We start from the raw sequence: 24,278 nt of genomic DNA, 5'->3' as shown, positions 1-24,278 counted from the left end.
GATGGAAGGATAGGAGAATGGGAGAATTCCCAATGGGAGTGTGGGAGCAGGGCAGGCGAGAATGAAGATGCAGGAGTGTGGAGAGGGGAAGGATGAGCAGAGAGGTGAGTGACGGTGGGAATACGGGAATGAGGGATGAACTGCTGTGGTTACCTGGTTGATGAATCCAAACCGGACCAATTCCAGGGCCAAATCCCGGGAATCATCAGCTGTCAGAGAGAGAGAGAGAGAGAGAGAGAGAGTCAGGTCACTGAGTAACGCTGATGCAGCAAGACATCGAGGTACAGAGACAAGGGTACTTACTGGGTAGAAGGTCACAGGTTAGATGTCTGTGCAATCGATCATCCAACTTCAGGGAGAGAATGAGCTGCAGTAAAACCAGAGAGAGGTTAGTGTGGGCTCAGTGTGGTGTAGAGGGGTCAATGTGGATCGAAGGGTCAGTACAGTTTACCCCTCAGACTGTGACCCCTGGTTCTGGACACCCCCACCATCTGGAATATCCTCCCTGCTTCTACCCTGTCTCGTCATAGAACACAGAAACACAGAAACACAGAACACAGAACACAGAAACACAGAACACAGAAACACAGAACACAGAAACACAGAACACAGAAACACAGAACACAGAAACACAGAACACAGAAACACAGAACACAGAAACACAGAACACAGAAACACAGAACACAGAAACACAGAACACAGAAACACAGAACACAGAAACACAGAACACAGAAACACAGAACACAGAAACACAGAACACAGAAACACAGAACACAGAAACACAGAACACAGAAACACAGAACACAGAAACACAGAACACAGAAACACAGAACACAGAAACACAGAACACAGAAACACAGAACACAGAAACACAGAAACACAGAACACAGAACACAGAAACACAGAACAGTACAGCTCAGTACAGGCCCTTCAGCCCTCAATGTTGTGCCGAGCTATGTCCAATCCCAAGATCAAGCTATCCCACTCCCTATCATTCTGGTGTGCTCCATGTGCCTATCCAATAACCACTTGAAAGTTCCCAAAGTGTCTGACTCCACTATCACACCAGGCAGTGTATTCCACACTCCAACCACTGTCTGAGTAAAGAATCTACCTCGGACATCCCTCCTATATCTCCCACCATGAACCTTATAGTTATACCCCCTAGTAACAGCTACATCCACCTGAGGAAATAGTCTCTGCACATCCACTCTATCTATCCCCCTCATCATCTTATAAACCTCTATTAAGTCGCCTCTCATCCTCCTCCGTTCTAAAGAGAAAAGCTCCAGCTCCCTCAACCTTTCCTCACAAGACCTACCCTCCAAACCAGGCAGCATCCTGGTAAATCTCCTCTGCACTCTCTCCAATGCTTCCACATCCTTCTTATAGTGAGGTGACCAGAGCTGAACCCAATATTCCAAATGTGGTCTCACCATGGTCCTGTATAGTCGCAAAATAACCCCACGGCTCTTAAACTCAATCCCCTACCATGAGTCCAAAGGAAGAAAATGTCATCGATGTATCTAGTGTATAGCATCGGTTGAAGATCCTGTGCGATGAAGAAGTCTTGTTCAAACCTGTGCATGAAGATGTTGGCATATTGAGGTGCGAATTTGGTTCCCATGGCTGTTCCATGTGTCTGGATGAAGAACTGGTTGTTGAAGGTGAAGACATTGTGGTCCAGGATGAAGTGGATGAGTTGTAAAATTGCATCTGGAAACTGGCAGTTGTCAGCGTTGAGTACTGAGGCAGTTGCAGCAATGCCATCATCGTGGGGGATGTTGGTGTAGAGCACCAAGACCATTGTGACGAGGAGTGTCCCTGGTTCAACTGCTCCATGTGTGCTGAGTTTCTGTAGGAAGTCCGTAGTGTCGTGACAAAAGCTGTGGGTTCTTTGTACAGTGGGTTTCAGGATGCCCTTGATGTAGCCGGAGAGGTTCTCGCACGGGGTCCCACTGCCCGATACGATGGGACAGAACCATGGCAGCTTTACCTTTAGATTTGTTGTAGGTAAAAGGACACCTCTGAGACTGTTAGTGAGTCAAAGTGCAGTAGTTTTATTACAAAAGCTTTTGGGAGAGATCTGGCACCTAACAGCGGTTTTCCAGGCTTCTCACTGAACATAAATAAGTGTGGGTATTTATACATCATAGTTTCCAGCACCAGTCATGATGCAAACTCCGGTATCAGTCAGGACCTGCAACGCTTCCGACTCCAGTCACGGTGCAGCCTCCGGCTTCAGCCAGGACCCGCAGTTTATCTGGCAGCTTCCGTCACGATGTAGCCATCGGTACAGTCATGACCCACAGCTTTTCCAGCAGCTTTGGCAGCTTCTCCATTGAAGTAAGTTGTGTGATCGCAGCTTCCCAGCAGGAGTCCTTCTGTCAAATAGCTGTTATCGCACTCTACCATCTGCAGCTGTTTAACTATGTTTAGCTAGTACAAACAGGTAAGGTTTGTAATGTCTGTAAAATAACATTCACATTTAACTATCTGTCTTTACAGAAATAAAAGTTAAAGAATGAAAGACATGAACCAGTAAGGAAAACGTGAATCAATCATTTTGATTGATGCCAGGAGCAGTATAAGCCTGGAGAGATCAGCTACGAGGAAGGGTTATGTTTGTGATAGATACAAAATGCATTAAATTCATTAACACTTTCCCTACTTCAGACTTGAAGAGACTGTTAAAAAGACTAGGGGGAGGTGAGGAAAATGTTTTTCACCCAAAGGGTTGTGGGGGTCTGGAGTTCAGTGTCTGAATGAGTAGGAAAAAGTGTTTGGAAAGGCACCTGACACACTGTAACTGACAGGGAAATGGAGCAAGTGCTGGAAGTGGGATTAGTCTGGGTGGCTCGGATATCCAATCAGCACAGACAAAATGGGCAGAGTGGCCTCTTTCAGAGTCATAAACTTCCTCTCATCCCATGATATTCTCTAATTCACATGCTTACACTTCCTGTGTCTCTCTCTGACTCTCTCATACTCACTCTAATCAGGTTGGTACTTACATGCCATCTTGTGTTGTCCTCGTGTAACTCCAATTGGCACTGCATCTGAATGACCTGTGAGGGAGAGAGATTTCAACCCAAAATATTCAACACAGTGACACACTCTCCCCAATCCCGCCTCACCATCTAACATAGATAGGAAATATACAGTAAATGGCAGAACACTTAAGAGTATTGATAGGCAGAGGGATAGAACATAGAACACAGGCCCACGAGTTGCGCCGATCACATCATCACCTACCAATCTATAGACCTACCTATAACCCCCAATCCCAATAAATCCCATATACTCACCCAGAAGTCTTTTAAAAGACCCCAGCGAGTTCACCTCCACCACCACTGACGGCAGCCGATTCCATTCACTCACCACCCTCTGAGTGAAAAACTTACCCCTAACATCACTTCTGTACTTGCCTCCCCGCACCTTAAATCTGTGTCCTCTCGTAGCGACCATTTCAACCCGGGGAAATAGCCTCTGAGAATCCACCCTATCTATTCCTCTCAACATTTTATAAACCTCTATCAGGTCGCCTCTCAACCTTCGTCTCTCCAGGGAAAAGAGTCCCAGCTCCCTCAACCTAACTTCATACCGCATGCCTCCCAGTCCAGGCAACATCCTTGTAAATCTCCTCTGTACCCTTTCAATAGCTTCTACGTCCTTCCTATAGTGAGGCGACCAGAACTGCGCACAGTACTCCAAATGAGGCCTGACAAGGGTCTTATAAGGATCTGGGCGTACAGGTCACAAAGTGGCAATGCAGATTGAGAAGGTAGTCAAGAAGGCATACGGCATGCTTGCCTTCATTGGCTGGGGCACTGAGTTTAAAAATTGGCAAGTCATGTTGCAGCTTTATAGAACCTTAGTGAGGCTGCACTTGGAATATAGTGTTCAATTCTGGTCGCCACACTACCGGAAAGATGTGGAGGCTTTGGAGAGGGTACAGAAAAGATTTACCAGGATGTTGCCTGGTATGGAGGGCATTAGCTATGAGGAGAGGTTGGAGAAACTTGGTTTGTTCTCACTGGAACAACAGAGGTTGAGGGGGGATCTGATAGAAGTCTACAAGATTATGAGAGACATGGACAGAGTGGATAGTCAGAAGCTTTTTCCCAGGATGGAAGAGTCAATTACTAGGGGGCACAGGTTTAAGGTGCGAGGGACAAGGTTTAAAGGAGATGTACGAGGCAGATTTTTTTTACAGAGAGTGGTGGGTGCCTGGAACTCACTGCCGGGGGAGGGAGTGGAAGTGGATACGATAGTGAGTTTTAAGGGGCATCTTGACAAGTACATGAATAGGATGGGAATAGAGGGATATGGTCCCCGGAAGGGGAGGGAGTTTCAGTTCAGTCGGGCAGTGTGGTCGGTACAGGCTTGGAGGGCTGAAGGGCCTGTTCCTGTGCTGTAATTCTCTTTTGTTTGTTTGTTCTTTTCTATCCCATTCACTCACTCATCACCTTCACCCACTCTCCCTCACACTCTGATTCACTCCACCAGTTGCTGCAGATCACAGGCTGAAGAGTCAGAAGCAGCATGGGGGGGGGAGCAGAGACCAGGGAGAGAATTGGGTCTCTGCCTACCATACCTGCGGCCTCAGGTTGATGGGGGTCTCTCTCCCCAGAGCCCCTGTGCTCCAATTTGTTACACAATCTGAGATCAATATTTATGTACAAGGGTCTCTCCACACACACTCTCCCAGCACTGTGACAAGGAGCATAGCCATATACAAACTCACCTTCCTAGTCTCCTGTCCATGAGCCTCAGCAATAGGAGATTTCACAAACTCTGTGGCTTCAGGGAGATGGGGATGAGCCCAGAACAAATGAAGCGGGCGACTGGAGGAAAAGTTCATTAAAGGATAGATTCCATTCCTAAAAGTGAACAGAGAGAGGTACAGAGAAGGAGCTGACTGCTGGAGTGAATGATAAGAAATCATTGTACCCTGCAGGAGGAGGCTATTTGGCCCATCAGATTTGGTGGCTGGCCAGCAAGGACTATAAAGCCATTCTCCAGCTCTTGGCCTAACAAGTGCATATCCAAGCACCTTTTAAACATTGAGAGGTTGTCTCACTCAAATCCTCCCTTTTTTTGACTTATTCTTTCATAGGATATATAGTCTGGTAATTATAGGCCGGTTAGTCTTATTTCATAAGAACATAAGAAATAGGAGCAGGAGTAGGCCATCTAGCCCTTCGAGCCTGCCCCGCCATTCAATAAGATCATGGCTGATCTGTCGTGGCTCAGTTCCACATTCCCGCCCTCTCCCTATAACCCTTAATCCCCTCTCTTATCAAAAACCCATCAACCCGCGTCTTAAAAATGTTTAGCGAGGCAGCCTCCACCACTTCAACGGGCAGAGAATTCCAGAGATTCACCACCCTTTGAGTGAAGAAGTTCCTCCTCAACTCCGTTCTAAACCGCCCCCCCTTTTATCTTGAGGCTGTGCCCCCTAGTCCTACTGTCCTTTCTGAGCGGGAAGAGTCTCTCCACCTCTATCCTATCCATCCCATTCATCATCTTATACGTCTCAATGAGATCTCCCCTCATTCTTCTAAACTCTAACGAGTACATGCCTAGTTTATTCAGCCTCTCCTCATAGCTCAACCCCCTCAACTCCGGTATCAGCCTAGGAAACCTCCTCTGCACTCCCTCCAAGGCCAAAATATCCTTGCATAAGTACGGCGCCCAAAACTGCACACAGTACTCTAGCTGCGGCCTCACCAATGCCCTATACAGCCGCAGCAAGACCTCCCTACTTTTATATTCAATCCCCTTCGCTATGAAGGCCAGCATCCCATTCGCCTTCCTGACCACCTGCTGCACCTGCAGGCTGGGTTTTTGTGACTCATGCACAAGGACCCCGAGGTCCCTCTGCACTGTCGCCTGCTGCAGTTTTTCGCCACGTAAGTAATAATCCTTCCTACTATTATTCCTACCAAAGTGGACCACCTCGCATTTGCCAACATTAAATTCCATTTGCCAGTTCCTGGCCCATTCGCCGAGCCTATCTAGATCCTTCTGCAGACTCTCCACACCCTCCACGCAATTTGCCATTCCCCCAATCTTGGTGTCATCAGCAAATTTCGACACCATACACTTGGTTCCCTCCTCCAGATCATCTATATAAATGGTAAATAGCTGAGGCCCCAGCACCGACCCCTGGGGCACTCCACTGGTCACCAACTGCCAATCCGAATAGCACCCATTGACCCCCACTCTCTGCCTCCTATTTGACAACCAGTCCTCTATCCACACTAACACCCTACCCCCAACTCCCTGTCCCCTTACCTTCTGCAATAACCTCTTGTGAGGCACCTTGTCAAACGCCTTCTGAAAATCTAGAAAGACCACATCCACCGGCTCTCCTCTATCCACCGCCCTAGACACATCCTCATAGAACTCCAGTAAATTCGTCAGACACGATTTCCCTTTAACGAAACCGTGCTGTGTCCGGTTTCGGTGGTCAGTAAGTTAATGGAAAGGGTCCTGAGGGATAGGATTTATGACCATTTGGAAAGATTCAGTTTAATCCAGGATAGTCAGCACAGTTTAGTGAGGGGTAAGTCTTGCCTCACAAATTTGATTGAATTCCTTGAGGAGTTAACTAAGTGTGTAGATGAAGGTAGAGCACTTGATGTTGTATACGTGGATTTTAGTAAGGTGTTTGATAAGGTTAGAACATAGAACATAGAACATTACAGCGCAGAACAGGCCCTTCGGCCCACGATGTTGCGCCGACCAGCTTTTAAAAAAAAACAACACTAACCCACTAATCTAAACCAATCCCATTTCGTCCATAAACCTATCCACAGATCTCTTAAACGCCCCCAAACTAGGCGCATTTACAACCGCAGCAGGCAGGGCATTCCAGTCCCTCACCACCCTCTGGGTAAAGAACCTACCCCTGACATCAGTCCTATAACTACCCCCCCTTAATTTAAAGCCGTGCCCCCTCGTGCTAGCTTTCTCCATCCTAGGAAAAAGGCTATCACTATCCACCCTGTCTAAACCTCTAATCATCTTATATGTTTCAATAAGATCCCCTCTTAGCCGCCTTCTTTCCAGCGAAAACAACCCCAAATCTCTCAGTCTCTCCTCAAAGGATCTCCCCTCCATACCAGGCAACATCCTGGTAAACCTCCTCTGCACCCTCTCCAAAGCCTCTACATCCTTCCTGTAATGTGGGGACCAGAACTGCACACAATACTCCAAGTGCGGCCGCACCAGAGTTGTGTACAGTTGCATCATGACGCTGCGACTCCTAAATTCAATCCCCCTACCAATAAACGCCAAGACACCGTATGCCTTCTTAACAACCTTATCTACTTGATTCCCAACTTTCAGGGATCTATGTACACGTACACCTAGATCCCTCTGCTCATCCACACTATTCAAAGTCCTCCCGTTAGCCCTATACTCAACACATCTGTTATTCCTACCAAAGTGAATTACCTCACACTTCTCCGCATTAAACTCCATCCGCCACCTCTCGGCCCAGCTCTGCAACCTGTCTAAGTCTTCCTGCAAACTATGACACCCTTCCTCACTATCTACCACACCTCCGACTTTGGTGTCATCAGCAAATTTACTAATCCACCCAACTATATGTAGTATATATGGACTTCAGCAAGGCATTTGATAAGGTGCCCCATGCAAGGTTTATTGAGAAAGTGAGGGGGCATGGGATCCAAAGGGACATTGCTTTGTGGATTCAGAACTGACTTGCCCACAGAAGGCAAAGAGTGGTTACAGATGGGTCATATTCTGCATGGAGGTCGGTCACCAGTGGAGTGCCCCAGGGATCCGTTCTGGGAGCCTTACTCTTTGCCAGTTTTATAAATGACCTGGATGAGGAAGTGGAGGGGTGGGTTGGTAAGTTTGCTGATGACACAAAGGTTGGAGGTGTTGTGGATAGTCTGGAGGAATGTCAGAAGTTGCAGCCAGATGTTGATCGGTTGCAAGACTGGGCAGAGAAGTGGCAGATGGGCTTCAACCCAGATAAGTGTGAAGTGGTTCATTTTGGCAGGTCAAATGGGATGGCAGAATATAACATTAATGGTAGGACTGTTGGCAGTGTGGAAGATCAGAAGGATCTTGGGGTCTGAGTTCATAGGACGGTCAAAACAGCTTCGCAGGTAGGGGATGTGGTTAAGAAGGTGTACGGTGTACTAGCCTTCATCAATCGAGGGATTGAGTTTAGGAGTCGGGAGGTAATGTTGCAGCTGTATAGGACCCTGGTCAGACCCCACTTGGAGTACCTTGCGCAGTTCTGGTCGCCTCATCACAGGAAGGATGTGGAAGCCATAGAAAGGGTGCAGAGGAGATTTACAAGGATGTTGCCTGGATTGGGGAGCATGCCTTATGAGGATAGGTTGCGGGAGCTCGGCCTTTTCTCCTTGGAGAGATGAACTATGAGGGGTGACCTGATAGAGATGTATAAGATGACAAGAGGTATTGATCAAGTGGATAGCCAGAGGCTTTTTCCCAGGGCTGAAATAGCTGCCGCAAGAGGACACAGGTTTAAGGTGCTGGGGAGTAGGTACAGAGGAGATGTCAGGGGTAAGTTTTTCACTCAGAGGGTGGTGGGTGAATGGAATCGGCTGCCGTTGGTGGTGGAGGCGGATTCAATAGGGTCCTTTAAGAAACTTTTAGATAAGTACATGGAACTCAGTAAGATAGAGGGTTATAGGTAAGCCTAGTAATCCCTAAGGTAGGGACATGTTCGGCACAACTTTGTGGGCTGAAGGGCCTGTATTCTGCTGTAGTTCTTCAATGTTGCTATGTTTCTAAATGACAAAATTTCACTTGCCTTTTTAATTATTTGCTGTAACTGCAGGCTAACTTTTCCTGATTCGAGAGCCAGGACACCCAGATCCCTCTGTAGCTCAAAATCCTGAAATCTTTCTCTATTTAAATATTATGATGCTAAGGTTATCAATTGGAATTTTAGCAGACAGAAACACACTGTCAAATATCCAATTAAAACAGCCTGGTTTATTTCTGTATAATTAATTCAAATACTTACTTTACATCCTCCAGAAACTTATCCAGTTCCAATGTGGACACATGGGAACACCTGGAATAGAGAATGAATCACTGATGATCAGAGAATGCAACAAAGTCTGATCCCATTGTGCTGACCCCTCGACCCCCGAGTGCTCTGTGAACAAAGAAAATTACAGCTCAGAAACAGACCTTTTGACCCTTCTTGTCTGTGCCAAACCATTTTTCTGCTTAGTCCCACTGACCTGCACCTGGATCATATCCCTCCACATCCCACTCATCCATGAACCTGTCCAAGTTTGTCTTAAATGTTAAAAGTGAGCCCACATTTACCACTTTATCCGGCAGCTCATTCCACACTCCCCCGACTCTCTGTGTGAAGAAGACCCCCCCACCCCAATATTCGCTTTAAACTTTTCCCTCTTCACCCTTAACCCATGTCCTCTAGTTTTTTTTCTCCCCTAGCCTCAGTGGAAAAAGCCTGCTTGCATTCACTCTATCCATACCCATCATAATTTTATACACCTCTATCAAATCTCCCTTCATTCTTCTACGCTTCAGGGAATAAAGTCCTAACCTATTCAACCTTTGTCTGTAACTCAGTTTCTCAAGTCCCAGCAATAGATGTTTCAGTAAGTGTAGGGAAGGCAGTAAACGAGGTGGAGGAGTAACATTGTTAATCAAGGATAGTTTAACAGCTGCTGAAAAGCATTTCGAGGGCGATCTGTCCACTGAGGTAATATGGGCTGAAGTTAGAAATAGGAAAGGATCGGTCACGTTATTAGGAGTTTTCTACAGGCCCCCAAATAGTAATAGAGATGTGGAGGAGGAAATGGCAAAGCAGATTATGGATAGGTGTGGAAGTCACAGGGTAGTTGTCATGGATGACTTTAACTTTCTAAATATTGATTGGAATCTTTATAGGCCAAATAGTTCAGATGGGACACTTTTTGTACAGTTTGTGCAGGAGAGTTTCCTGACACAATATGTGGATAAGCCGACAAGAGGTGGGGCCACATTGGACTTGGTACTGGGTAATGAACCGGGCCAAGTGTTAGATTTGTTTGTGGGGGAGCACTTTGGAAATAGTGACCACAATTTGGTGTCCTTCATTATTGCAATGGGGAGGGATAGGGTCACACGGCAGGGCAAGATTTATAATTGGGGCAGGGGTAATTATGATGTGATTAGGCAAGAATTAGGGAGCATAAGATGGGAACAGAAACTGTCAGCTATGGGCACAAACGAAAAGTAGAGCTTTCTCAAGAAACAAATACTGTGTGTTCTTGATAGGTATGTCCCTGTCAGGCAGGGAGGAAATGGCCAAGTGAGGGAACCATGGTTCAGAAAGGAAATTGAAAGTCTTGTTAAGAGGAAAAAGGAAGCGTATGTAAGGATGAAAAAACAAGGTTCAGTTGGGTCGCTTGAGTGTTACAAGGTAGCTAGGAATGAGTTAAAGAAAGGACTTAGGAGAGCTAGGAGGAGGCATGAGAAGTCCTTGGCTTGTTATAAAAGAAATCTGCAAGGCTTTTTACTCGTATGTAAGAAATAAAAGAATGACCAGAGTGAGGTTAGGGCCAGTCAAGGATAGTAGTGGGAACTTGTGCATGGAGTCAGAAGAGATAGGTGAGGCGTTGAGTGAATACTTTTCTTCAGTGTTCACTAAGGAGAGGGGCCATGTTTTTGAGGATGAGTGCGTGATACAGGCTGATAGGATGGAAGAGGTTGATGTTCTGAGGGAAGATGTATTAGCAATTTTGAAAAACCTGAGGGTGGATAAGTCCCCTGGGCCAGATGGGATACATCCTAGGATACTTTGGGAGGCAAGGGATAAGATTGCGGAGCCTTTAGCTTTGATCTTTGGGTCCTCACTGTCCACAGGGATAATGCCAGAGGACTGGAGAGTGACAAATGTTGTTCCTCTCTTCAAGAAAGGAAATAGGAATGACCCTGGTAATTATAGGCCAGTTAGTCTTACATCGGTAGTCAGTAAGTTAATGGAAAGGGTCCTGAGGGGTAGGATTTATGACCATTTGGAAAGATTCAGTTTAATCTGGGACAGTCAGCACGGTTTCGTGAGGAGTAAGTCGTGCCTCATAAATTTGACTGAATTCTTTGAGGAGGTAACTAAGTGTGTAGATGAAGGTAGAGCTGTTGATGTTGTATACATGGATTTTAGTAAGGCATTTGGTAAGGTGCCCCATGGTAGGCTCATGAAGAAAAGGTGGTGTGGGATAGAAGGAAATTTGGCCGATTGGATAAGTAACTGGCTGTTTCATAGAAGACAGAGAGTGGTGGTGGAGGGAAAATTTTCAGACTTGAGGCCAGTTACCAGCGGTGTACCACAGGGATCAGTGCTGGGTCCTCTACTATTTGTGATTTTTATCAATGATTTGGAAGAGGGGGCTGAAGGGTGGGTTAGTAAATTTGCTGATGACACCAAGATTGGTGGAGTAGTGGATGAGGTGGAGGGCTCTTGCAGGCTGCAAAGAGACATTGATAGGATGCAGAGCTGGGCCAAAAAGTGGCAGTTGGAGTTTAACCCTGATAAGAGGTGGATGGGGGTAAGGCAGTTGACGTGGTATATATGGATTTTAGTAAGGCGTTTGATAAGGTTCACCATGGTAGGCTTCTGCAGAAAATGCAGATGTATGGGATTGAGGGTAATCTAGGAAATTGGATCAGGAATTGGCTGGCAGATAGGAGACAGAGGGTGGTGGTTGATGGTAAATATTCGTCATGGAGTCCAGTTACGAGTGGTGTGCCTCAGGGATCTGTTTTGGGGCCACTGCCGTTTGTAATTTTTATTAATGATCTGGATGAGGGTATAGTTGGGTGGATTAGTAAATTTGCTGATGACACCAAAGTCGGAGGTGTGGTAGATTGTGAGGAAGGGTGTCATAGTTTGCAGGAAGACTTGGACAGATTGCAGAGCTGGGCCGAGAGGTGGCGGATGGAGTTTAATGCGGAGAAGTGTGAGGTAATTCACTTTGGTAGGGATAACAGATGTGTTGAGTATAGGGCTAACGGGAGGACTTTGAATAGTGTGGATGAGCAGAGGGATCTAGGTGTATGTGTACATAGATCCCTGAAAGTTGGGAATCAAGTAGATAGGGTTGTTAAGAAGGCATACGGTGTCTTGGCGTTTATTGGTAGGGGGATTGAATTTAGGAGTCGCAGCGTCATGTTGCAACTGTACACAACTCTGGTGCGGCCGCACTTGGAGTACTGTGTGCAGTTCTGGTCCCCACATTACAGGAAGGATGTGGAGGCTTTGGAGAGGGTGCAGAGGAGGTTTACCAGGATGTTGCCTGGTATGGAGGGGAGGTCGTATGAGGAGAGACTGAGGGATTTGGAGTTGTTTTCGCTGGAAAGAAGGCGGCTAAGAGGGGATCTTATTGAAACATATAAGATGATTAGAGGTTTAGATAGGGTGGATAGTGATAGCCTTTTTCCTCGGATGGAGAAATCTAGCACGAGGGGGCATGGCTTTAAATTAAAGGGGGGTAGTTATAGGACGGATGTCAGGGGTAGGTTCTTTACCCAGAGGGTGGTGAGGGATTGGAATGCCCTGCCTGCTGCGGTTGTAAATGCGCCTAGTTTGGGGGCGTTTAAGAGATCCGTGGATAGGTTTATGGACGAAAAGGGATTGGTTTAGGTTAGTGGGTCATTGTTTTTGTAACTGGTCGGCGCAACATCGCGGGCCGAAGGGCCTGTTCTGCGCTGTAATGTTCTATGTTCTAAGTGTGAGGTGATTCATTTTGGTAGGACAAACTTGAACGCAGATTACAGGGTCAACGGCAGGGTTCTGAGGAATGTGAAGGAACAGAGAGGTCTTGGGGTTCATATCCATAGATCTCTGACGGTTGCCACTCAAGTGGATAGAGCCGTGAAGAAGGCTTATAGTGTGTTAGCGTTTATTAACAGGGGATTTGAGTTTAAGAGCCGTGGGGATATGCTGCAACTATACTGGACCTTGGTGAGACCACATCTGGAATATTGTGTTCAGTTCTGGTCACCTCACTATAAGAAGGATGTGGAAGCATTGGAGAGAGTGCAGAGATGATTTGCCAGGATGCTGCCTGGTTTGGAGGGTAGGTCTGATGAGGAAAGGTTGAGGGAGCTGGGGCTTTTCTCTTTAGAGTGGAGGAGGATGAGGCGCGACTTAATAGAGGTTTATAAGATGATGAGGGGGATAGATAGAGTCGACGTTCAGAGACTATTTCCTTGGGTGGATGTAGCTGTTACTAGAGGGCATAACTATAAGGTTCATGGTGGGAGATATAGGAGCGATGTCCGAGGTAGATTCTTTACTCAGAGTGGTTGGAGTGTGGAATGCACTGCCTGCTGTGATAGTGGAGTCAGACACTTTAGGAACTTTCAAGTGGCTATTGGATAAGCACATGGAGCACACCAGAATGATAGGGAGTGGGATAGCTTGATCTTGGGTTTGGACATAGCTCGGCACAACATCGAGGGCTGATGGGCCTGTGCTGTGCTGTACTGTTCTATGCTTCTACAGCATCCTTGTAAACCTTCTCTGCACTCTTCCAACCTTATTAATATCCTTCCTGTAATTAGGTGACCAAAACTGCACACAGTACTCTAAATTCAGCCTCACCAATGTCTTATACAACCTCACCATAACATTCCAACTCTTATATTCAATACTTTGATTTATAAAGGCCAATGTACCAAAAGCACTCTTTACGACCCTATCCACCTGAGACGCCACTTTTAGGGAATTATGTATCTGTATTCCCAGATCCCTCTGTTCTACTACACTCTTCAGTGTCCTGTTTACCTTGTATGTTCTACCTTGGTTTGTCCTTCCAAAGTGCAATACCTCACACTTGCCAGCTTTAAACTCCATCTGCCATTTTTCAGCCCATTTTTCTAGCTGGTCCAAATCCCTCTGCAAGCTTTGAAAACCTTCCTCACTGTCCACTACACCTCCAATCTTTGTATCATCAGCAAATTTGCTGATCCAATTTACCACATTATCATCCAGATCATTGATATAGATGACAAACAACAATGGACCCAGCACTGATCCCTGTGGCGCACCCCTAATCACAGGCCTCCACTCAGAAAAGCAATCCTCCACTACCACTCTCTGGCTCCTTCCATTGAGCCAATGTCTAATCCAATTTACTACCTCCCCATGTATACCTAGCGACTGAACCTTCCTAACTAACCTCCCATGGGGGACCTTGTCAAAGGCCTTGCTGAAATCCAGGTAGACAACATCCACCACTTTCCCTTCATCCACTTTCCTGGTTTTTCCTCGAAAAACTCTGATAGATTGATTAAACATGACCTATCACGCACAAAGCCATGTTGACTCTAATAAGTCCCTGTCTATCCAAGTATTTGTAGATCCTATCTCTTAGTACTCCTTCCAATAATTTACCTACTACTGACGTCACACTTACCGGCCTATAATTTCCAAGATTACTTTTGAGCCTTTTTTAAACAACGGAACAACATGAGCTATCCTTCAATCATCCGGCACCTCACCCGTGGATACTGACTTTCCTTGACTGGCCCTAATCTTACCCTCGTCATTCTTTTATCCCTGATAGAAGGCTTTAGGGTTTTCCTTGATGATCCCTACCGAAGACTTCTCATATCCCCTCCTAGCTCTTCTTAGCTCTGTCTTTAGGTCCTTCCTGGCTAATTTATAACTCTCCAGCGCCCTAACTGAGCCTTCACGTCTCATCTTTACGTAAGCCTCCTTCTTCCTCTTCACCAGAGATTCAACTTCTTTAGTAAATCATGGTTCCCTCGCTCGACCACTTCCTCCCTGCCTGACAGGTACGTATTTATCAAGGACACACAGTAGCTGTTCCTTGAACAAGCTCCACATTTCAGTTGTGCCCATCCCCTGCAGTTTCCTTCCACATCCTATACATCCTAAATCTCACCTAATCGTATCATAATTACCTTTCCCCCAGCTATAACTCTTCCCCTGTGGTATATACCTATCCCTTTCCATCACTAAGGTAAACATAACCGAATTGTGGTCACTATCACCAAAGTGTTCACCTACCTCCAAGTCTAACACCTGGTCTGGTTCATTACCCAGTACCAAATCCAATGTAGCCTCACCTCTTGTTGGCCTATCTACATACTGTGTCAGGAAAGCTTCCTGCACACATTGGACAAAAACTGACCCCTCTAATGTGCTTGAACTATAGCTTTTCCAATCAATATTTGTAAAGTTAAAATCCCCCGTAACAACTACCCTGTTACTTTCGCACCTATCCAGGATCATCTTTGCAATCCTTTCCTCTACATCTCTGGAACTTTTTGGAGGCCGATAGAAAACTCCCAACAGGGTGACCTCTCCTTTCCTGTTTCTAACCTCAGCAGACAAGTCCACATCAAACCTCCTTTCTGCCACCGTAATACTGTCCTTGACTAACAATGCCACATTTCCCCCTCTTTTACCACCTTCTCTGATCTTACTGAAAAATCTAAACCCTGGAACTTGCAACAACCATTCCTGTCCCTGCTCTATCCATGTCTCTGAAATAGCCACAACATCAAAGTTCCAGGTGCCAACCCATGTTGCAAATTCACCCACCTTATTCCGGATGCTTCTGGTAGTGTGGCGACCAGAATTGAACACTATATTCCAAGTGTGGCCTCACTAAGGTTCTATTAAGCTGCAACATGACTTGCCAATTTTTAAACTCAATACCCCGGCCGATGAAGGCAAGCATGCCATATGCCTTCTTGACTGTCTTCTCCACCTGCATTGCCACTTTCAGTGACCTGTGTACCTGTACACCCAGATCCCTCTGCCTATCAATACTCTTAAGGTTTCTGCCATTTATTGTATATTTCCTATCTGTATTAGACCTTCTATGCCACACCGTGCCTCTCCACCTACCCCCACTCATGCCCTCTAGGTCAAGCTATGGCACTCCCATGCCCATTTACCCACGATACACCGTTTAGACCCAATAAATCCATTTGTGACAACAGGATGGGTCACTTTCTCAGTTCAGCTGGTGTGACTCAACCCCCTCCCCCAGCAATGACGATCCTGCATTTGTGAGGCCTTCTTCCCGAGACAGACATGCTGAGTTGGGAATTGTCCCGAATCCCGCTATCTCCCAGTCCCATTTGGCAATTAAATAGAACACGACAGCACAAACAGATCATTCGGCCCACAAGTTGCGCTGATCATATCCCTACATACCAGGCCTATCTATAACCCTCAATCCCGGTAAATCCCATATACTCATCCAGAAGTCTCTTAAAAGACCCCAGCGAGTTCACCTCCACCACCACCAATGGCAGCCGATTCCACTTACTCACCACCCTCTGAGTGAAAAACTTACCCCTGACATCTCCTCTGTACTTGCTTCCCAGCACCTTAAACCTGTGTCCTACTTTCAGTAGCTCGCTGAGAATTCAAATCAGTTTAAAGTTATTGGTCTCTTCGGGAATAACAAAACCCCGATTGGTCAGTACTCACTCTCAGACCTCTGGTTGGTCAGTGTTCATCTCTCAGACTCCCAATTGGTCCGTGCTGACCCCTCAGAGCCTTGATTGGTCCCTGCTGACCCCTCAGAGCCCTGATTGGTCTGTGCTGATTTAGTTTAGCGAATGTATATCCTACTGCAAGGTTACTGCCTGAATTTGTGCTGAGCTCCCACCTCCCTCCTGTGTCGATCCAGTCTGGGGAAGTTATATGATAAAGGGTAAGCCCGTAAGGAGTACAGAGTCACAGCGAGACCTGGGGGTGCAAGTGCACAAGTCTTTGAAGGTGGCAGTGCAAGTGGAGAGTGTGGTGAAGAAAGCCTATGGTACGTTAGCCTTTATAGGAAGGGGTATAGAATATAAGAGCTGGAGTCTAATGTTGCAGTTGTACAGAACGTTGGTTAGGCCGCATTTGGAGTACTGCGTCCAGTTCTGGTCACCGTACTACCGGAAGGACGTGGAGACTCTGGAGAGAGTGCAGAGGAGGTTTACCAGGATGTTGCCTGGTATGGAAGGACTGGGGAATGAGGAAAGATTGAAGAAATTGGGGCTTTTTTCCCTTGAAAGACGCCGACTGAGGGGGGATCTAATAGAGGTATATAAGATTATGAAGGGTATAGATAAACAGAGGTAAGCTATTTCCTATAATAGAGACACGTAGGACAAGGGGCCATGGACTTAAGGTGAGGGGGGGAGCAGTACAACACAGATATTAGAGGGAGGTTTTTCACACAGAGGGTAGTGGGGGTATGGAATGCTCTGCCAAGTAAGGTGGTGGAGGCAAACACACTAGTCCTTTAAGAGTAACTTAGACAGGCACATGACTGAGTTGGAGATGGGTGGATATAGGAGGTTGTTTTAAATAAGGCTCATTAGCATTGGGGCGTCCCTGGTAATGTAAATGGGTATGGTATGATAATAATGTTTTTTCTCTTTTCATTCACAGGTTTTAAGTCGGTCCACCTCGTGTCCAACGAGGGGCATACACGCGATGGGTCGTACTGGGGCTGCTCTTGGTTGTTCGAGATTGGCCTGGTGCTTCATGTCGTTAGTGTGTGCATAAACTGGACAAAATACTGGGCAAGACGACAGCTCAGTGACTATCACTGATTGCTGTGCAGACACATGGATTTGGGCCGGTGTCTGTGGGAGTTTACGCATTCTCCCTGTGCTTGCGTGGGTTTTCTCCGGGTGCTCCGGTTTCCTCTCACACCCCAAAGATGTGCTGTTGGGCTGATTGGCAGGAATAAATTGTCCCTAAATCAGTTTCCCTCAATCTGGACGGCCATAAAACATTAGATAGGGGTCATGGGTAGAGAGGTGGACTGGTGGTGTTGAGATGGCGGTGTGGGCTCGTTGGGCCTGTTTCCCGGGCTGTTTTTGTTCTTTCTTCTTTGTTCTTTGTAGTCTATCATTGGTTTACTGTGAGATTGACGGTGCGTACCAGTTTCTCACTGGTTACTTTATGAGCTGTGGATGGGATTGGAACAATCACTTACGTCCATTGTACCCCAGCACGGTCCCTGTGACGAATTTCTGCTATCACTGTGCTTCTGTTAATCCTCTTGGTCATCTCCTCCACACAGTTTTCCTGCATCAAATCTGGAACAATAATCCAATCTGCAGTTACAATCAAAACATTCATCATTTATACAGTCATTTACTATACACAAGGTGGTCATTCAGACCATTGGGTAAATGCTGGCTCCCAGTCCATCAGTCCAATCAATTCCACTCGCCCCATTTAAACACATTTTCCTTCAAATGATCATTTAACTTCCTTTGGAAATCATTGCTTCTGCTTCCACTACCCTCTTCGTGAGTTCCAGCTCATCACCGCTCACTGGGTAATAAAAATTCGTCCTCACAAACAGCCCCCCCCCAACACCCCCATGTCTCTGCTTTCGTGCACCATCAGCCAATGGGGAGAGTTTTCCTTGTCCACCTTATCTAAACCTGTCACAGTCTTGTACACCTTTACCCAGTCTCTCCTCACTCCCCTTCACTCCAAGGAGAACAACCCCAGCTTCTCCACCTGAACCTTGTAACTAAAATCCCTCATCCCTGGAACTATCCTGGTCAATCTTTCTCCGCACTCTCTCAACGTCCCTCACATCCTTCCCAAAGTGTGGTGACCAGAACTGGACACTATTCTCTAGTTGGGGCTGAATCAGGGTTTTAGGTCTATCACATGTCTGTCTGACTCTCCAGTCACCCTCCAGTCTTTGTTCTGGTTAGCGAGATTCAGGTTTCTGGAATAAGGGAATCAATGTCCAATTGGATAAAAGATTTGGTTTAAGGACAGGAAACAGTTAGCGATGGGAGATGGTTATTATGCAGACTGGAGGGTGATCGATCGATATTGATGTTCTCCGCGGGTCAGTGCTGGGACTCTGGATTGGTTCGATTTATAATAAATGACTTGGATCTTGGAACATGGAATCAAATTTCAATTTTCTGATGATACCAAACTTGGAGGAGTGGCCAACAGTGAGGATAATACAGATTAGCTGTAACAGCTTTGAGACACTCACAGAGGGATTGAATACAGAGACGTGTGAGGTGATGCATTTTGGCAGGAAGGATCTAGAGAGGCAAATATAGAGTTAGACAGTTCTAAAGAGTGCAGGAAGAGAGGGAGCTGGGGATTTGTGTACCCAGATCATTAAAGGTGTCAGGACATATTGTGGGAGTGGTTGGCAAAGCTTTTGGGATCCTGGGTTTCGTAAGAGTCATAGAGTCAGAGAGATTTACAGCATGGAAACAGGCCCTTCAGCCCAACTTGTCCATGCTGCCCTTTTTTTAAACACCTAAGTTAGTCCCAATTGCCTGTGTTTGGTCTATACCCATCTTACCCAATGTAACTGTCCAAATGGTCCTATTTTTGGATCCCTTGCCTTTCCCCTCGATTGGATATACCTACCCTGTACCTGAAGCATTGCTTCATTGAAGATCATTGTTCCATTCCCATTCCTCCTTTCAGTCTCTGGTTCCATTTTACTTTACATCCCACTGAAATTCGCCCTCTTCCAATTTAGTAGTTCTACTTTAGATTGTTACTAACTTACTAATTAGACTTACTAATCTAAATCTTCCACACAATCCCTACAAGTGCACAGGAGGCCATTCGGCCCATCGGGTTTGCACCATCCCTCTGAAAGAGCGCTCTACCTAGGCCCATCTCCGCCCAATGCCCAGAACCCCATCAATCATGGCTAATCCATCTAACCTGCACATCTTCAGGGCATAGGAGGAAACCGGAGCACCCGGAGGAAACCCACACAGACATGGGGAGAACGTGCAGTCTCCACACAGACAGTGACGTAAGGCCGGGAATCGAACCTGGCTCTCTAGCACTGTGAGGCAGCAGTATGCCACTACACCGCTCTAATCTCATGATACAATGATCACTCTTACCCAAATGTTTCCCCAGACACTTGGTCCACTTGGCCCATCTCATTCCCAGCACCAGATCCAACAATTCCCCTTTCCAATTGGGTTGAGAACATACTGAACGAGGAAATTCTCCTAAATATATTTCAGATACTCCGCCCCCCTCAATCTCAGCCTTTAACATTTTCCCTATTGAAATGTCACTTCACTATACTTCTTACGCTCTGAGATTTTCCTGTAGACTTGTTTCTCTCTTCCTCTCCAAAATGAAATAAGAACACAAGAAACAGGAGCAGGAGTAGGCCTTCTAGCCCTTCGAGCCTGCCCCGCCATTCAATAAGATCATGGCTGATCTGAAGTAGATCAGTTCCACTTTCCCGCTTTCTCCCCATAACCCTTAATTGCCCTGTCTATCAGAAACCTATCTACCCGTGACTTAAATATATTTAGCGAGGTAGCCTCCACCACTCCAACGGGCAGAGAATTCCAGACACTCACCACCCTTTGAGTGAAGAAGTTCCTCCTCAACTCCGATCTAAACTGCTCCCCGCCCCCCTTATTTTGAGGCTGTGCCCTCTAGTTCTGTTTTCCTTTCTAAGCGGAAAGAATCTCTCTACCTCTACCCTATCTAGCCCCTTCATTATCTTGTAAGTCTCTATAAGATCCCCCCTCAGCCTTCTAAACTCTAACAAGTACAGACCCAGTCTATTCAATCGCTCCTCATAATCTAACCCCTCATCTCCGGTATCAGCCTGGTGAACCTCCTCTGCACTCCCTCCAAGGCCAATATATCCTTCCACAAATAAGGGGACCAAAACTGCACACGGTACTCCAGCTGCGGCCTCACCAGTGCCCTGTACAGTTGCAGCAAGACCTCCCTGCATTTATATTCAATCCCCCTCGCTATAAAGGCCAGCATCCCATTCGCCTTCTTGATCACCTGCTGCACCTGCAGACTGGGTTTTTGCGACTCGTGCGCAAGGACCCCCAGGTCCCTCTGCACCGTAGCATGCTGCAGCTTTTCGCCCTTTAAATAGTAATCCCTCCTACTATTATTTCTGCCAAAGTGGATAACCTCACATTTGCCAATGAAATATTTCACACGTCTCTGTATTAAAGCTCATTTCCTCCCCCTAATTGTTAGCCGTTTTTTTACCAGCAGGTTAACATACTCCTGCAGTTTCTTTTTCTGCTCATTATGATTTAATACATTGTTGAATTTGCTGTTATTTATAAGTTGTGATAATCTGCCCTGTGTACTCAGGTCTAGGTCAGTAATACATAAAGAAGAGCAGTGACCTTACTGACCCTGGATGTGTGTGTGCCTCCCTCCAGACTGAGGAACGAGCCTTCACCACTACCCTCTGTACCCACAATCAACAATCACAAAACAGGAGCTTGGGACCCCAGAGTCAGAGAGCCTGTGAAAGCCCCCGGACTTCTCCTTCTCCCCCACCCATGTCCCCACTATCCCACACCCAGGAAAAGGGGTTCAAGCCCTGAGAATGAAGCGGGAGCTCTGAGGATGAGGGAGGTACACTGAGCCAGCGATGAAGGAGATATTGAGTAGGTGTTTCTCAGACACTGCTGCCAATATGTACACGAGGCACTCACACTGGTTGTTGATGAAGGAATGAGCAGCCAGCAGTTTGAGTGAATGAACCTCGAAGAGAACTCGATGGAAGAGAAGGTCGTGGGCGCTTGGTCGTTCTGAGGGGTCTCGAGCCAAGCATTTCTGGATAAATTCCTGAAACCAGAGAAACACACAACAGTTACTGGGGGAATTGAAATGAGGCTCGTGGTTTTTAGCATTCCCCTCACTGAACCAGAGACAGCCTCAATATCTCTCACCATGTAAAATACACACCATCCACTCTAACAGTACAGCATAAAACACCAACCTTTTAATAATGTATACAGACTGAATGGCTTGCTAGGCCATTAGTGAGGGCAGTTGAGAGTCAACTACTGTGGCTCTGGAGTCATATGTAGGCCAGACCAAACCAGATAAAGATGGCAGATTTCCTGGATGATGGGTTTTTAAGGCAATTGAGGTTCACTAGGCTGATACCAGAGATGAGGGAGTTGGACTACGAGGAGAGATTGAATACACTGGGTCTGAACTCGTTGGAGTTTAGAAGGATGAGGGGGGGATCTTATAGAGACGTATAAGATAATGAAGGGGATGGATAGGGTAGAGGTAGAGAAATTCTTCCTGCTTAGAAAGGATAGAAGGACTAGAGGGCACAGCCTCAAGATAAGGGGGGGCAGTTTAGAACGGAGTTGAGGAGGAACTTCTTCACTCAAAGGGTGGTGAGTCTCTGGAATTCTCTGCCCGTTGAAGTGGTGGAGGCTGCCTCGCTAAATATATTTAAGTCACGGGTAGATAGGTTTCTGTCAGACAAGGGGATTAAGGGTTATGGGGAGAAAGCGGGAAAGTGGAACTGATCCACTTCAGATCAGTCGTGATCTTATTGAATGGCGGGGCAGGCTCGAAGGGCTAGATGGCCTACTCCTGCTCCTATTTCTTATGTTCTTATGGTGGGATTTTCATTCCAATGGGGAAACAGTGCTGCCAATCTAGGAAAGTGTCACAGGCAGCCACACAATCTGTAAGATACCCGGGTGGGCTGTCTAAAAGCGCCCCCTCGCAGCTGTGGGACTTTGTCCCAGCTATAATGAAAAAAGTAAGATCTCTAACCCTCACCTTGAAATCCCATTATGTATTCTTGGCTCGAGAGCCCAGAATCCATTAGACTGTTGAAACAGCTGAGCCCCAGACAAAACATTGCTTGATTGACAGCTCTGACTCTCTGATCTCCTCTATCATTTTCACAATGTTTATTTTCACAAGACAAAGTGGTTTCAAATGCTTGCAGTTTCAGCTATTGACACTATCGTGTACCTGGACAACTGACACTTTTATTGGCCTGTAGTAAAAAGGAGCTTAAAAAAAAAGTAAAAATTACACAACCTATGGCATTCTTTAGTTCTAAGAACAAAGAACAACCCAGCACGGGAAACAGGCCCTTCGGCCCAACGAGCCCCGCCGCCATTTCAGCAAAGCCTTTTCCTACACCTACCCTGCCCTGTGTGTATTTGAATGGTACCCCTAATGTAGCCAGATTCAGGGGAGATTCTGTGCCATGAATGTGCATGAAAGTGCTATACTTTGGTATAGGGGAACATGAGGGGGCATAGAGGGTGGGCAGGGGGCATATATTCGCATGAGGGAGATGAGGAAGACCTTCTGAACTTATCTTTTAAAAGGTTCCCTCATGCAGACTATGGTTCATGACTTCTCTAAGGAACCACTCATTAACAAATGGGCCCGACTCCCTGAAAATTAGGATGGACTCTGTGTTGTGAAGTTAGTGTTTGTGAAAATTATAAATACTTGTAAAATGCTAAGAGTTGCAAAATTGTCTGTTTAAAAGATGGTTTTGTTTCCTTCTGCACCAAAGAACTGCACATGTGCCCAGTACCCAGACTGAAACATTTTGAGAGGCAAAAACAACAGGATTGCTTTGGTAACAGATAAGATAGAAGCAGGGAAGTTGTTTTCACTGGTGAGTGAAACTAGAACTCGGGGGCATAGCCTCCAAATAAGGGGAAGCAGATTTAGGACTGAGTTGAGGAGGAACTTCTTCACACAAAGGGTTGTGAATCTGTGGAATTCCCTGCCCAGTGAAGCAGTTGAGGCTCCCTCATTGAATGTTTTTAAGGCAAGGATAGATAAATTTTTGAACAGTAAAGGAATTAAGGGTTATGGTGAGCAGGCTTTAGCATTTGAATCAGAACATGGTTTTGAATTTTAGCCAATCAAAATGAAATAGGCATTTGAAAAGCAGTAGCCTATCAGATTTGAATTTTGATGTTTTGAGAACCCATGAACCAATCCTATTGTGTCAAATTTTGGTGTGTCACTGGGGGTAGAAAACCAGTTTCCAGCTCCAAACTGCCTGTGTCAGGGAAGCTGTCACAGTTCATAGCTCTCTCAGACAGAGACAGGCAGACAGCAACCTCCTGCCAGTCTAACAGCCACATTCTATGTCTTAACAGAAAGTCTCATTTCATCTCAGAAGAACAAACCAAGGGAACACAGGAGAAGTCAACAAAGAGGACAGAACGTTCTGGAAGTCGACAAACCTGACTGTATTTTGAGAGTGACTAAAAATTCTATTTTCTTTGTTAATGAGTGAGAATTGTTAATGAGTGAGAATAATGAGTGAGCATTCCATTCGAATCGTGTTGTATCAGCTTGTTAATAGATTAATTAACCTGTTCACTGTGAGTTAGCTAAATGAAGTGTAACAGAGTCACAGGGAGTTATTTTAACTACTGAAACTTGCTGAAGTGCAGGTATTAATCACACA

General features: G+C 46.1%; 1 protein-coding gene across 1 annotated transcript in view; it reads right to left on the bottom strand.

Moving 5' to 3' along the window:
• The window catches only part of LOC145360068 (nuclear receptor-binding protein 2-like), a 104,245-nt gene that overhangs the window by 5,966 nt on the left and 74,001 nt on the right, over positions 1-24,278 (bottom strand). Inside the window, exons 12-18 of the mRNA XM_080215003.1 lie at positions 21,517-21,649; positions 18,009-18,111; positions 9,038-9,088; positions 4,748-4,883; positions 3,015-3,068; positions 304-367; positions 154-209 (exon numbers count right to left, since the gene is read on the bottom strand). Of these exons, the coding sequence (XP_080071129.1) occupies positions 154-209; positions 304-367; positions 3,015-3,068; positions 4,748-4,883; positions 9,038-9,088; positions 18,009-18,111; positions 21,517-21,649 (597 nt within the window). The remainder of the gene's footprint in view (positions 1-153; positions 210-303; positions 368-3,014; positions 3,069-4,747; positions 4,884-9,037; positions 9,089-18,008; positions 18,112-21,516; positions 21,650-24,278) is intronic.

Source organism: Carcharhinus amblyrhynchos, chromosome 2, assembly GCF_965287045.1.
Source record: "Carcharhinus amblyrhynchos chromosome 2, sCarAmb.v2.hapA, whole genome shotgun sequence".
Taxonomy (NCBI): domain Eukaryota; kingdom Metazoa; phylum Chordata; class Chondrichthyes; order Carcharhiniformes; family Carcharhinidae; genus Carcharhinus; species Carcharhinus amblyrhynchos.
The sequence above is the reverse complement of the archived record's forward strand: the minus strand, read 5'-3'. Positions and strand labels throughout refer to the sequence as shown.